This window comes from Miscanthus floridulus, chromosome 9 (genome assembly GCF_019320115.1).
Source record: "Miscanthus floridulus cultivar M001 chromosome 9, ASM1932011v1, whole genome shotgun sequence".
In the NCBI taxonomy this organism is placed as follows: Eukaryota; Viridiplantae; Streptophyta; class Magnoliopsida; order Poales; family Poaceae; genus Miscanthus; species Miscanthus floridulus.
In genome coordinates this window covers 87803030-87816714 of record NC_089588.1, presented here as the reverse complement: position 1 = coordinate 87816714, position 13685 = coordinate 87803030, and the positions used below count along the sequence as shown (strand labels likewise).

At 44.8% G+C, this 13685-nt stretch overlaps 1 protein-coding gene across 1 annotated transcript; it reads left to right on the top strand.

Moving 5' to 3' along the window:
- The first annotated feature begins 12050 nt into the window (after window positions 1–12050).
- Window positions 12051–12531, top strand: LOC136480239 (uncharacterized). Its single transcript, XM_066477843.1, has 2 exons — window positions 12051–12117; window positions 12209–12531. The coding sequence occupies exons 1-2, from the start codon at window positions 12051–12053 to the stop codon at window positions 12529–12531; spliced, it is 390 nt and encodes a 129-aa protein (XP_066333940.1).
- Window positions 12532–13685: the final 1154 nt, after the last annotated feature.

The following is a 13685-nucleotide window of genomic DNA, read 5'->3' as shown; positions in this document are numbered from 1 at the left end:
GTAAATGGTTCTTATTTTCAGAGGCGAATCCATTTCCTATAAAAACAACTATGTATTCTTTAAGACAGACCCACTTTTTGGCTAACCTGATAAATCAATATGGTTTTCTCTTAAAATTATTTTGTAGTCAATTGCTTTTCCCTCATTGTAAATCAAAGGGAGATTAGTGTGCTTCCCATGATTTGAAGGTTAGCGCTTATTTATTATTGTACCACGATGAGGGCCGAATAAATTAAAAAAATAAATGACGTTACTAACCCTAACATTATCATAACAGTCCATGCTTCCGCAATCGAACTTGTTAAAGTTTGAAATATGTGCAAATTTTACTATGAAAAATCCTTTCAACAATGCTGTCCAAATATTTGATGTCAAAATAGAGGTTAAAATCACATAGTCCTGAAAAAAATTTAGAGGCAAATTCACATGCATAAACTAGTATTTTTTAGCTGACACCGATAACTTCTCTAAACGGGGCAGCGGTAAACTCTAACTTCAATTGAGGAGAAAAAGTACGATGTTAAATAAAGGAGGGCAAACATATAATTAGACTTCAAAATAGGTGTAAAAACACAAGCAAGAACCCCGAAGAGCAGGCATTTTTTTTTTCAAAAAATGAAGTGCAAAAAGTGGGTGCGTGTGGGTTCACTATTGCATTTTCTCTGCATTAATCAACCCGCAGATGATGGTAATTTTGTGGTACAAAAGATCTTTTTAGTGCTCATTCTGACTAGAAGAGAGAGAGCGTACGTGTGTGTCCGGCATGTGGTACCTAACCAAGGTAGAGTGATGCATGCTGAACCATCTGAAGAACTGAGTTTTCTTGCTAGACTATGCGTTACATATCTTTCACGAACAAAAAGACTAAAGAGTGAACACCATTTTAGTGCGACATTTCAACATGGGCCCATCGTTCTGCCTGTTGCGATCCCGCACCCATCGCTCCTACGTCCGTTCATTGTGAAGGAAACAACCTCGCTCCCGTAGTTTCAAAAGGAAGGAAACAAACTATGAAAACAACGACCAGGAGAACGTGCAATCGTGATCCTCGGAAAAAATTCTCGCCCGGCTCCACGGAATCATGACACCTCCTGTTCCACCTTCCTAGATCCCTCACCCTCTTGTCTCCTAAATCGCGGCAGACACACATCCTTTTCCAAAAAAAAAAAAAATCTCGCGCCCGTGAAAAAAAAGCTCGTGGAAAAGAAACTGCCTTCGTCAATCCGGATGCGACGCCGCCGTCGGACGGGCTGTCGCCGCCCTACGCGACGTCGCCTCCATGAACTGTCCCGCTGGGCGCTGGTGCAGTGACGCCGCCTGACGCTCGACCGCCTCCACGAACTGCCCCGCTGACGCAGTGACACCTCCGGACGCCTTGACGCCGCCTGACGCTCCGCCGCCTCTACGAACTGCCCTGCTGACGCCGCCGAACCGCTACTGCTTCGTCAACCCGGACGCGCGCCGCCGCTGGACGGTTACCGATCAACGGCGACGAGCGCCAACAGGTATGTCACCCCTTCTCTTCGGATGTGATCTGCAAACCGGACAGATAGTAGATGAACCTTATCATTAGGAAGCCCTGTTATGGTGTCCCAATAATCCACGTCATGAACAATACATGACAACACTTGATTATTATACATAGTCAGTATCTACAGGCTGGACCAATCCTCATTTCAGGAGCTCGTCAAAATAAATATAACCCAGAACCCACTGCAAGTTCTTTCCTTCAATGGGTGATAGATTAATCATGCTCTATTTTAATAATGCTCGTGTGTTCGAGAGGAAAAATTAAGCATATCTGTGACCGTGCTACATTTGTCATCAGATAGAAATCACTAGGTTATGCAATGCATTGGTGCACTGAGCATTACCATGCTCCTTTCAGTAGTTAGAAATCACCTTGCCCCGGCTGGTGTTTTATCAGTGTTTGGGAAACTAATTCAGCCCTCATTCAACACAAATACATTCCACCAATGGTACTTGTTCCATTGCTGGTGTATTTTTGAATGGGAAGCAGGCCAAGGATTGCTATACTTTTGAGACCCAATTGTCTCATATGTTAGTAGTGCCCCAATTTAACCATCTGCAATATATGATTTCTCTAACATGGAGATGCAGAGGGAACTCCTAAGTATATATAAATCATAGTACTAAATAGATCCGTCCTGTATTTTCTTTTGAGACCCAATTGTCTGATATTCTTGTTATTTTATTTTAAGATCTTTTCTACGATGACAGGGATCCATTATTTTTAATTCCTGCTGGCTTCCAATTTATGCCTTGCTTTTGCTGTTGTGTAGATAATTTTCTGTTGAATTGATGCCTAATCTAATTTTCCGTGGGGGTTATGGTTAGATTCATGTCAATACTCAGGCCTGGTTTCACTGGGATAACATGGGTAAGGCATCAGACTGTTGGAGGTTATTTCAGTGTTGTTGTTAAGACTGTTCATTTCACCTAACCAAAAATACAAATCCAGCCTGTTTGGTGTAGTATAGATGCATTGCAATGCTTCTGTTGATCATTTTACCTGGCAGTCTGATGGTAAATTCTGGCAGAAAAGGAAAAAACTAAATTTTCCAAGTTGGCCGAGTCATCTCGGCTCATCCTGCTGAGGGAGAACGCTACTTTCTGTGTGTTCTCTTAAACAATGTTGTTGGTGCTACCTCATACAAACACCTCAGGACTGTTGACGGTGTACTCCTACCTTCGTTCTGTGAAGGTGCAGAAAGGAGGGCTCTAATCGAAGAAGACAATACACTGGATGAATCTCTAACTGAAGCTACTTTCTTCCAGATGCCTTCTTCCCTACGAAGGTTATTTGCAACAATATTGGTATTCTGCGAGCCGAATGATGTGATGCGGTTGTGGAAAAAACACTATGATGCAATGTCAGAGGACTACAGCCGCAATAATCCATCCCCAAATTTGGTGCAACAGATGGTTTTGATAGACATTAGAAACATGCTGCAGTATATGGGGAAGGACATAAGGTCATTTCCTCTTCTAGATATTGATCACACATACGACAATACCAGCCATATTCCTCGTGAGATATTTGAGGAAGCTAGCATCGAGCAGAATCCCGAATATGTGGTATTGTGCGACTCACTCAACGCCGAGCAAAGGTCTGCCTACAACAAACAAGGCAGGCTGATCTTTGTGGATGGACCTAGCGGGAGGGGAAAGACCTTTTTGTATAGGGCACTTCTCGCAAAACTACGTAACCAGGACAAACTTGCCATGGCTACAACTACATCTGGAGTCGCAGCGTCCATAATGCCAGGTGGGAGGACGACCCACTCGTGTTTCAAGATACCCCTCACTCTTGAAGAGGGTGGTTGCTGTAGCTTTAAGAAACAGAGTGGTACTGCCAAGTTGCTGCAGCAAGCAGCTCTCATAATTTGGGACGAGGCATCTATGACAAAGAGGCAAAATGTGGAAGCACTAGACAACAGCCTACAGGATATAATGGGCCGGTCAGACCTACCATTTGGTGGGAAGACCGTTGTCCTTGGTGGGGATTTCAGACAGGTCCTTCCTGTTGTGCGGAAAGGATCCATGGCTCAAATAGTCGGTGCTTCTCTACGAAGGTCGTATATCTTTGGGAATTCATGCGCCACCTAAAGCTCGTCCGCAACATGAGGGCTCAGAGTGACCCGTGGTTTGCAGACTGTTGCATATTGGTGGTGGAACGAAAGAGGTTAACAGAGATGGTGATGTACGTATTCCAGACGAGATCTGTGTCCCGTACTCTGGCGATGCCGAGAAAGATCTTCATAGATTGATCGACACCATCTTTCTAGATCTAAATGCAAACATGGCGGACAAAGACTACATCACTACCAGAGCGATTTTATCTACACGGAACGATTGGGTGGACATGATCAATATGAAAATGATTGATATGTTCCAGGGCGGCGAGACAGTGTATCACAGTTTTGACTCCGTGGTAGATGATCCACATAACTACTATCTATCGGAGTTCCTTAACAGTCTGACCCCCAATAGGCTGCCTCCACACGTCTTGAAGCTCAAGCTCTGTCATATTGCTTAGGAATATTGACCCTGCCAATGGGCTATGCAACAGTACAAGGCTGGTGGTGTGGAGTTCCAAAGAAATACAGTTGACGCGGAAATCGTGGTGAGGTAGCATGCTGGGAAGCGGGTATTCCTTCCTCGAATACCGCTATGTCCATCTGATGATGAGATGTTCCCGTTCCATTTAAGAGGAAGCAGTTTCCTATCAAGCTGAGCTTTGCCATGATGGTCAACAAGTCACATGGCCAAACTATCCCGAATGTGGGTGTGTACCTGCCCACACTGGTGTTCTCTCATGGTTAGTTATACATTGCGATGTCTAGAGCCACGTCAAGAACGAATATTAAGATCCTTGCCCTCCCGCCTCTTGCAGGTGCACAGGAGGAGGAGGCCAAAAAGATGGAGAAGAAAAATACTAAAAAGAATGCCGAGGGAAAAAAATGTATTAAATAAAAAAGATAAGGATAAGAAGACCCCAATAGTGGAGGGAACTTTCACGAAGAATATTGTATTTAAAGAGGTTCTAACGCCATAGGCAAGGTAATAGAATATTACTGACGCATACAATGCATTTTTTTCATTCAATTTATATTGTACAAATATTATTTCACAAACGCCATATATGTTGCTGTTCCTAGGTATTTTTAAATGGTTTATCAGACTCTACACGGAGATGTTGTATACTCACTACATGCCAACTGGAAAATCATCCGTACATGTTAGATTTACATTTCAAGAACAATGTCTATACAGTAGAGTTTGTGAACCTGTGACGCCACGCTCTCCATGACTGTGTTAATTTCATAAACTTTGTTTTTTCGATTAAATATCACTTTAACGTTGGTATTCAATTTTTACAGTATTGTTATCTTATCGTGCGAGCCGTGCGTTTTTAAGTACAAAATATTAACTATCCCGTAGCAACGCACGGACATGCTACCTAGTACATGAAAATAAAATTGCTGGACAAAAATTAAACTGCTCTCTCGTAGGTTGCGGCAATGGATTCTGCCCTTTTCAAGCTTTCCTTTACTGACACAAATCATAGATCTGCACGCTGATATCTTGGAGAATAACATGGAACGTATATCCTTCTGTTCCATATTAACATCTCCCTCGATCGAGAGGTATCTAAATACTGCAAGGAGGTTTCTACATGCATAACCTCAATTTTGGGTAATTAAATACGCGATTTGATTGCTTACTAATTCCCTGCACTACTGAAAACAGAGACTTTGCCGAGTGCAAAATTCTTTGCGTGTCAAAAATCGGGCACTCGGCAAAGAATTGCACTCGGCAAAAAGTTCTTTGCCGAGTGCCGGGCACTCGGCAAAGGACTTCATTGCCGAGTGCCAGACTCTCGGCAAAAGCGCAGCACTCGGCATAGGATGACCCACGTAACAGTGTTCCGCCGCGTCCTTCTTTGCCGAGTGCCTGCTATTAGGCACTCGGCAAAGATTTATTTATTTTTTTTAAATTTCTTTGCCGAGTGTCCCAGATCTGGTACTCGACAAATTTTTTTTTGAAAAATACTTTGCCGAGTGCCCCTAGCACGGCACTCGGCAAAGATTTTTTTTAATTTTTTTTTAAATACTTTGTCGAGTGCCCCTGGCACGGCACTCGACAAAGATTTAATTTTTTTATATGTCTTTGCCGAGTGCCCTGTGAAGACGGCAAAGAGAAAAAATTTTAAAAAAAACAGAGCCTTCTTTGCCGAGTGCCTTATTCGTGGCACTCAGCAAAGACTCCTTTGCCGAGTGCCATGCCCCGGCACTCGGCAAAGTTTTTTTTTTGCCTCCAAATTTTTTGTGCAGCCCTTTTAAAGCACCAGGAACTCCTAGTTAGAATTTGGGGATTTTTTATGGCTTTTTGATATATTTAGTTACTTTATTTCATTTACTTGAATTTTTTCGAAAAATATAATTTTGAACTGCACGTGGTACGAATAATAAAATTTAATGATTCAAAAAATGATATTCATGTTACTGAGTGTAGTGTGAGGCCGTATCCAGGAACGGACCCAAAATTTCGGACATCTTGTTCACGAAACATGACCGCAAACTTACGTGCGAAGTGTTTTTAAATTCTATAAAAAGCAAACGAAGTCCGGAAATCATGAAACTTGTTGAGATGTCGTGATATCATATGTGCAGGCTATGATAAAAATTTCAGAAGATTTCGTGCACGTTGTCACGTACGATGCTTACAAACCAGGACATCTCTACATGTGATATCAGACTGATGGGGTTAAAGTCCTATGACATGATGGACTCGGCACAGAAACCCCTTCACGATCGGTCAACGGTGTCTCAATTGGATGCCATTGGACGCTTAATGGGGTTGAAGTCCGAGTTAAACTTGAGTCGACCTAGCTTCGATAAGATGTTGGCCGTGATTGGCACCCTGCTTTCGGAGGGCCACATTCTGCCAAAGAGCATGTACGAGTCACAGAAACTCCTTCGAGCACTTAAGATGCCGTATGAGAAGATACATGCTTGTCCGAAGGGGTGCGTCCTGTTTAGGAAAGAACACGAGCATGCAAAGTTCTGTCCAAAGTGTAAATCCTCCAAGTACCTAGAGGTAGACTCTGATGATGGCCAGAAGAGGTAACTTACGATCCCTGTGAAAATCCTATGGTACCTTCCGTTTCTACTGAGGATCCAATGGCTATACATGACGGAGGAATCCGCGAAACAGATGACATGGCATAAAAATGGCAAATGGTACAATCCTGACAAGATGGTGCATCCATCCGTTGGTGAAGCTTGGATCCGCTTTAATGACAAACATCGTGACAAAGCAGATGAGGCTCGTAATGTACGTGTCGCGCTGACAACAGATGGCTTCAATCCTTATAGAATGATGGCTGCCCCATACACATGTTGGCCCGTCTTCGTTATCCCCCTTAATCTCCCCCTGGTGTCTCCTTTCAATGACATAACGTATTCTTGTTATTGATAATTCCTGGATACCCAGGGAGTAATATGGGTGTGTTTATGGAGCCCGGGTTTGATGAATTGGTCCGTCCTTGGGACGAAGGGGTATGGACATACGATCGAGCTACAAAGACAACCTTCAAAATGCACGTTTGGTACCACTACTCCCTGCATGACTTCCTGGCGTATGGGATATTCTACGCCTGGTGTGTTCATGGGAAGTTCCCATGCCCAATATGCAAGGAAGGTGTGAGGTTCATTTGGTTGCAGAAGGGTGGCAAGTATTCGTCGTTCGACAGACATCATCAATTCCTACCTCTTGACCATCCATTCAGACAAGACATCAAGAACTTTACGAAAGGTGTCAAAGTGACAAACCCTGCACCGCGGATGATGACTGGTGCCGAGGTTCATGCTCAGATAGATGCTCTCGTGCCTAATGAAGGTGGTTTTGTGGGATATGGTGAGCAACATATGTGGACTCATATCTCGGGCATGACGAGGCTCCCCTATTTCGATGACCTTCTTCTGCCACATAACATTGATGTAATGCACACTGAAAAGAATGTCGCCGAGGCACTTTGGGCAACACTCATGGACACTGAAAATTCTAAGGACTACCCTAAGGCTAGAGTGGACCTAGCAACATTGTGCGATAGACCAAATCAAGAGATGCAGCCTCCTAGTCGTGGTAAGACCTGGAGAAGGCCTAAGGCCGATTTTGTCTTGAAACAGAAAGCCCAAACTGATGCGTCTATAAGTGACGAGCTAAGACAGGTTGCAAACGGCTGTGCCGTTAGGGTCAAGTCATTTACCGGTTATGACGTGAATGGATATCATTTTCACACAGCAAGCTACGAGCAGAGTCGGTCCAATCGAAAACCACAAACAGCGGAGTTGTTACGTCTAGCACTGATGGACTCGACTATTATGGAAGAATTGAAGAAATCTATGAACTATCATTCTATGGTTCCAAACCTCTTACTCCTGTTATATTCAAATGCCACTGGTTTCATCCTGGAGTAACCAGACGGACCCCTAAGCTTGGGCTAGTCGAGATTCGATAGGATTCCGTCTATCCAATAAAGATGTCTACATTGTGGCTCAATAGGCCATCCAGGTTTATTATACGTCATACGCGTGCAAAGACGCCGAGCATCTTAAGGGTTGGTCTATTGTGCACAAGGTATCGCCACATGGTAAACTACCTGTCCCAAACGATGAAGATTACAACTTCAACCTAAACACATATGATGGAGAGTTCTATCAAGAAGAGGGACTACAAGGAAGGTTTGACATAGACTTAACCAAAGAGATAGGAATGGAAGTAGACAATGAAAGGGATTATGACGAGGACGCTGGAGATGAGGTGCGAAATCTGAGGGACATACAAATGCTTGAGCGATTACGTTTAGGCAATGACAATGAAGACAACATTCCTCGTTCGGATAGTGTTGATGAGTTGGACAATGTTGATAGTGATGATGAGACCTATGATCCAGCTAATCTCAATCATGAAGATTATTTCTAATACATGTAATACTATGTTTTTTGTAATTATGTTTTGTTCATTTTTGCAAATATTTCTAATACATATATTACTATGTTTTTTGTAATTATGTTTTGTTCATTTCTTCACCTATTTCTAATTATGTCTTGTTTTTTTTGTTGCAGGTGATTGAACAAAGATGGCGGGTGACCGTCATAGGTCCGTGAACTCGATATACCAAAGACAACGCCGGCTGTAGGAGGAGGCGGAGGGATCGGCGGAGGGATCGGACAGGAGGAGGACTGCTAGACGCAGGAGGGGGCCGTCTCCTCCCACGCCGCGTGAGGAGGAGCCGGAGGAGGTGGCGCCCGTGGACGAGTCGAACGATGCGCTGGTTCAGCAGACGGACGAGGAGGGCCCGCACGAGGACGACGAGTTGGAGGCGGCAGGCACGGGTTCCGCTTCCTCCAACTCCTCTTCGAGTGTCTACTTGTGAGGTCCCATGAGCCTTCCACATGTTCCGCTTCCTCACCAACGCCCAGTGATTCGCCCCGAAGGGCAAAAGTAAGTAACTTTATATGTTATCACCACTACTTCATATGATATGATGAAAAAAAACTAATAATTTTTCTTAATCACTTGTGTAGGAACTGGGTGGTTGTGTCGGGTGGTAACACACGGCTAGACAACGGCAACCTAGGTCTTCTATGCAAGCAACACTTCCCCAGGCATTGTCACGTATGCATCGAAGACGGAGCTGGCCTACTCGTTTGACCACTATGCTGTCGCCACCGATGCAGAGTACCCCAACAAGGCGGCGCGGGTGAAGGCAGAGCTTTGGGTAAGTCTCCCTCGCACAACATTGTAGACTTTTCTTGAAATAATGAATGGATACATCGCTTTTGTATGCAGACTTATTACAGATGCGAGGAGGGATTTGAGGCCAGGGCGGAGCAGGTGACTACCAAAGCCTGTAAAAAACTCGTCTCTGACATGCATCACGAGGTGCGCATCCAGGCCATCGTAACCTACTACGGGTCGAAGCTTGGAGAGAGGAAAACCAAGAAAGACGTAAGAGAGATGCAGCTGACCCAGGAGCAGTACCTTGAGGTAAATGAAGAACATCAATATTGATTCGTTTTGAGATTAAGTTGGTCTAATTTGATCTTCTTATATGTCCAATACTTGATGATGTGTAGATGATTCCCTGGTGGTGCCAAGCATATCCTGAGTGCTGAGCGATGATGGTGGACAGGTGGTTCACGGAGGAGTACCTCAAGATGCACAGGGATGCCCAGGACCGTCGTTTGTAGATGCAAGGTCCAGCACACTATCAAGGCAGCCGCAACCTCGCCGGATATAAACAAGCATGGGTACGCGAATTCATTTATCTATTGTGACGCTCAGTTCTGCCTATTTCTAATCATCGTGTTGTCTTTCTCCCAGTCGGCGTCACATAGTGGCCAGGCTTGCTCGGACTTCCAAGCATGGTGTATGGCCCACAAGGGCAAGGCGACGTCCGACGTCTCCTTCAACCTGGAGGACCCGCCCGAGGCATACACGAACCCAAGCGTCCACTCCCGCATCAGTGAGTACACTGAGGTGGCGAGGTCGCTCTATGGGTCAGACCACGATCTGAGCACGCAGGACTTCGATGGAGAGGCCGTCATGAGGGCGGGGCAAGGCAAGAAGCATGGGCGGTTCTGGCTTGGCCACGGCGTCATCAACACGGCCTCTACTCCCTCTCTCTCTCCCAGATCTGAGCACGGAGCACAAGCGAGAGCCCGGCCATTCGCACACGGCCGACCGCTGCACAGCACCGGGTCGACGCACTCGAGGTTATTCCTATTTTACTCGTCATACATTGATCTTTACACACCTTAATTAACTTTGCATTACTGAAACATTAGAGTGAAATATTGTAGGCCCGGCTGGAACAAGAAATGAGGCAACGTCAGGAGCTGGAGGCTGGACAGCAGAGGATGGCAGTCTGGCTGGAGGCTGAGCGGGCCGAGCGGCAGGCCCAGGCGCAGAGGCTAACGGACATTACGGAGTTCCAATAAGGACTTGGGCAACGTGTGGGCTTCTCTCTGCCACCTGGGCTGTTGATTTCACCTCCACCTCCGCGTCCTGCAGCTACAGCTACTCCTGTGAGTATGAAAGTTTTTTACTTTCGCTTGTGCTTTGCTTGTATGGCCTCTACCTTTCTAGATTAACTATCCAAATAATCTTGTCTCACATGCAATCTTTTCTCCTTTGTGCAGTCTCCATCTGATGGTGGTTCGAATAATTCACCTCATGCACCTCCGTATGATGGAGCTGGGCCTTCACCACAATCGCCTTGGCCGAGATGAGTGCACGTTGTATTTTTTTCATTTGTTGTTCACTTTGTGATATACTTGTGATGCACTTGTGGACTTTGATGGACTTGTGTATTTATTTGGATTGACTTGAGCACTTATTATTATATATGTGATATATATTGTGATGGATGTGATATGTGCGGATAGATGTGTGGATGGATGAGATATATATGTGATGGATGAGATATATATGTGATGAATGAGATGTATATGTGATATATGTTTGTATGAATTTATTTGTCATGATGGAATGTAAAAAAAAATTGCAGTTTTGGGTCACTTTGCCGAGTGTTGCACTCGGCAAAGGACCCCTTTGCCGAGTGCAATGGTCACAGCACTCGGCAAAGCTAGAAAAATTGGTGTCCAGAAAACTATTTTTCCAGCTTTGCCGAGTGCTGTGACCATGGCACTCGGCAAAGAAATTTAAAAAAAAATTCAAACTTTGCCGAGTGCCGGACAGAGGGCACTCGTCAAAGAAATTTTTAAAAAAAATCAAACTTTGCCGAGTGCCGGACAAAGGGCACTCGGCAAAGAAATTTTAAAAAAAAAATTCAAACTTTGCCGAGTGCCGGACTTAGGGCACTCGGCAAAGGAATTTTTTTAAAAAAAAATAAACTTTGCCGAGTGCCAGGCAGAGGGCACTCGGCAAAGAAATTAAAAAAAATCAAACTTTGCCGAGTGCCGGATAGGGGGCACTCGGCAAAGAAATTTTAAAAAAATATAAAAAAACTTTGCCGAGTGCCTGAAGGTTGGCACTCGGCAAAGAAATTTTGTAAAAAATAAAAATAAAAACTCTTTGCCGAATGCTTGAAGGGTTGGTACTCGGCAAAGAAATTTTTTTAAAAAAAATAAAAAATCTTTGCCGAGTGCCTGCCGGGTTGGCACTCGGCAAAGTGACCGTCAACGGGACTGGCGCCGTGATGGTTGTTTTTCTTTGCCAAGTGTCCCCGGGGCACTCGGCAAAGCCTTTGCAGAGTGCCCGATAAAAGACACTCGACAAAGAGGGCTTTGCCGATCAATTTTTTGCCGTGTGTTCTTTGCCGAGTGTCGCAGTACAATCTGTCCTTTGCCGAGTGCCTCATGCACTCGGCGAACAACCTGAATCCAGTAGTGCTGCAGTTCCGAGATCTTCGTGTATTCTGAAACCACGTTGGCAGCTGATGTATAAATAGGTGGCTAAGATAGATTCCGCACAGAAACCACAGAGAAAGAGCACAAATGGAGACCTTGCTGATGACGAAGAACACCGCGTTCTTGCTGCTGCTGTTCAGCCTTTGCAACCCAGGTATATCCTCTTCTTCCCCAAACAGCGGCTCTCTCTTTCGCTACCCCTCATTGACCCTCTCTCATGTAATCCTTTTTGTTTGAGCGAGCAGGAAACGCAGGTTACTGCAGCCTTTCAGACCTCGCCGTGACGCAGACCAAGGTGCCATCGAAGGCCAACGTCTACGCGGTGACGGTGGAGAACCGGTGCATCTGCACGCAGGCGAACGTCAGGCTGGCGTGCGGTGGGTTCAGCTCCTCCGTGGCGGTCGACCCGGCGGGCGTTCTCAGCGTCGACGGCGACGGCAAGCTCTGCACCCTCAACGGCGGGCGCCCCATCGGCATCGGCTCCGAGTGCGTCGTCAAGTTCTCCTACGCCTCGCCGTCTGGCCAGTTCGGCTTCAAGCCCGTGTCGTCTTCCATTGCCTGCTCCTAATACACTGATCGAGGCCGGCCTTGGCAGTTAGCACTGCCATCGTCACCTTCTTTTTTCTACGGCGATGTTTCTAACAATTGGCGGTGAATAATTCATCGAGGAGTGACATTTTTGTTTGATTTCTGTCACTAGATAAGAGGAGTCCTCAAGTGTTCGACTAGTTATGCATGGAAAAATTGTTACAGCAACTGCTAGATTGTCCGTGCGGTTCTGTACGATCTTCAAGCTGTCCTAGTTATCCGGTTCATCGTAAGTGCAAATATTTATCCGTATCTTGTCTTGTTTTTCTTTTAAAAAAATACAGACAGCTATACAACCACAAACCCACACTAACACCTATAAAAACATTCCCAGTGTTCTCCTTTTCAACCTCCAAATTTTAATAGCACTATATATATTTACTAAGGCATGTGCTGCCCCTCGCTGGCTCCATCCCTATTGCACAACTGTCATTACCGGAAACAGTAGAATTGCCGAGTGCCTGACGGTTTGCCGAGTGCATTACATTGGGCACTCGGCAAACATCCGATTTACCGAGTGTTTTTAATGCAACACTCGGTAAACCTATAGCACTCGGCAAAAACCAACTTTACCAAGTGTCTAATAAAAAACACTTGGTAAACTACAACGAAACACTCGGCAAAGTAGATGCACGTGCGCTGGGCGTGCGGCGGCCATGTGACGGCCGTTGGGTGCGCCGCCCTGCCGTTATAACTTTACCGAGTGTCCGTTAAAGACACTCGGCAAAGCCAATGTTTTCCGAATGTTTTTTATTGACACTCGGCAAACTGATATTTTTGTTGAGTGTTGTTTTTTTACACTCGGCAAAATGATGTTGCCGAGTGTTTTTTATTAGCACTCGGCAAAATAATAATTTTTTCCTCTCCTGCCCTCCAAACTTTTTCTACTCTCCACATACAACATGTGGTACTACATGTTAAAATTTGGCATATTTCTCGATCTGTTTGCTATATTTAATTAATTTATTGCATTTAGAGGAATTTTTCGGTTTAAGTCAAATTTGAACTGAAAGTGATTCAAATAATGGAATAAATTGAGTGGAGAAATCATATTCATGTTATTGAGTCTATTTTGGGGCCTTACTCAGGAAATGAAAAGAATTTTTGAACATTTTGTTCAGGAAACACGACCAC

Coding starts and splice junctions, on each gene's coding strand:
- LOC136480239 (XM_066477843.1), top strand. CDS start 12,051: ATGGAGACCTTGCTGATGACGAAGAACACCGCGTTCTTGCTGCTGCTG. Junction 12,118..12,208: donor GTTCAGCCTTTGCAACCCAG/GTATATCCTCTT, acceptor TTGAGCGAGCAG/GAAACGCAGGTTACTGCAGC.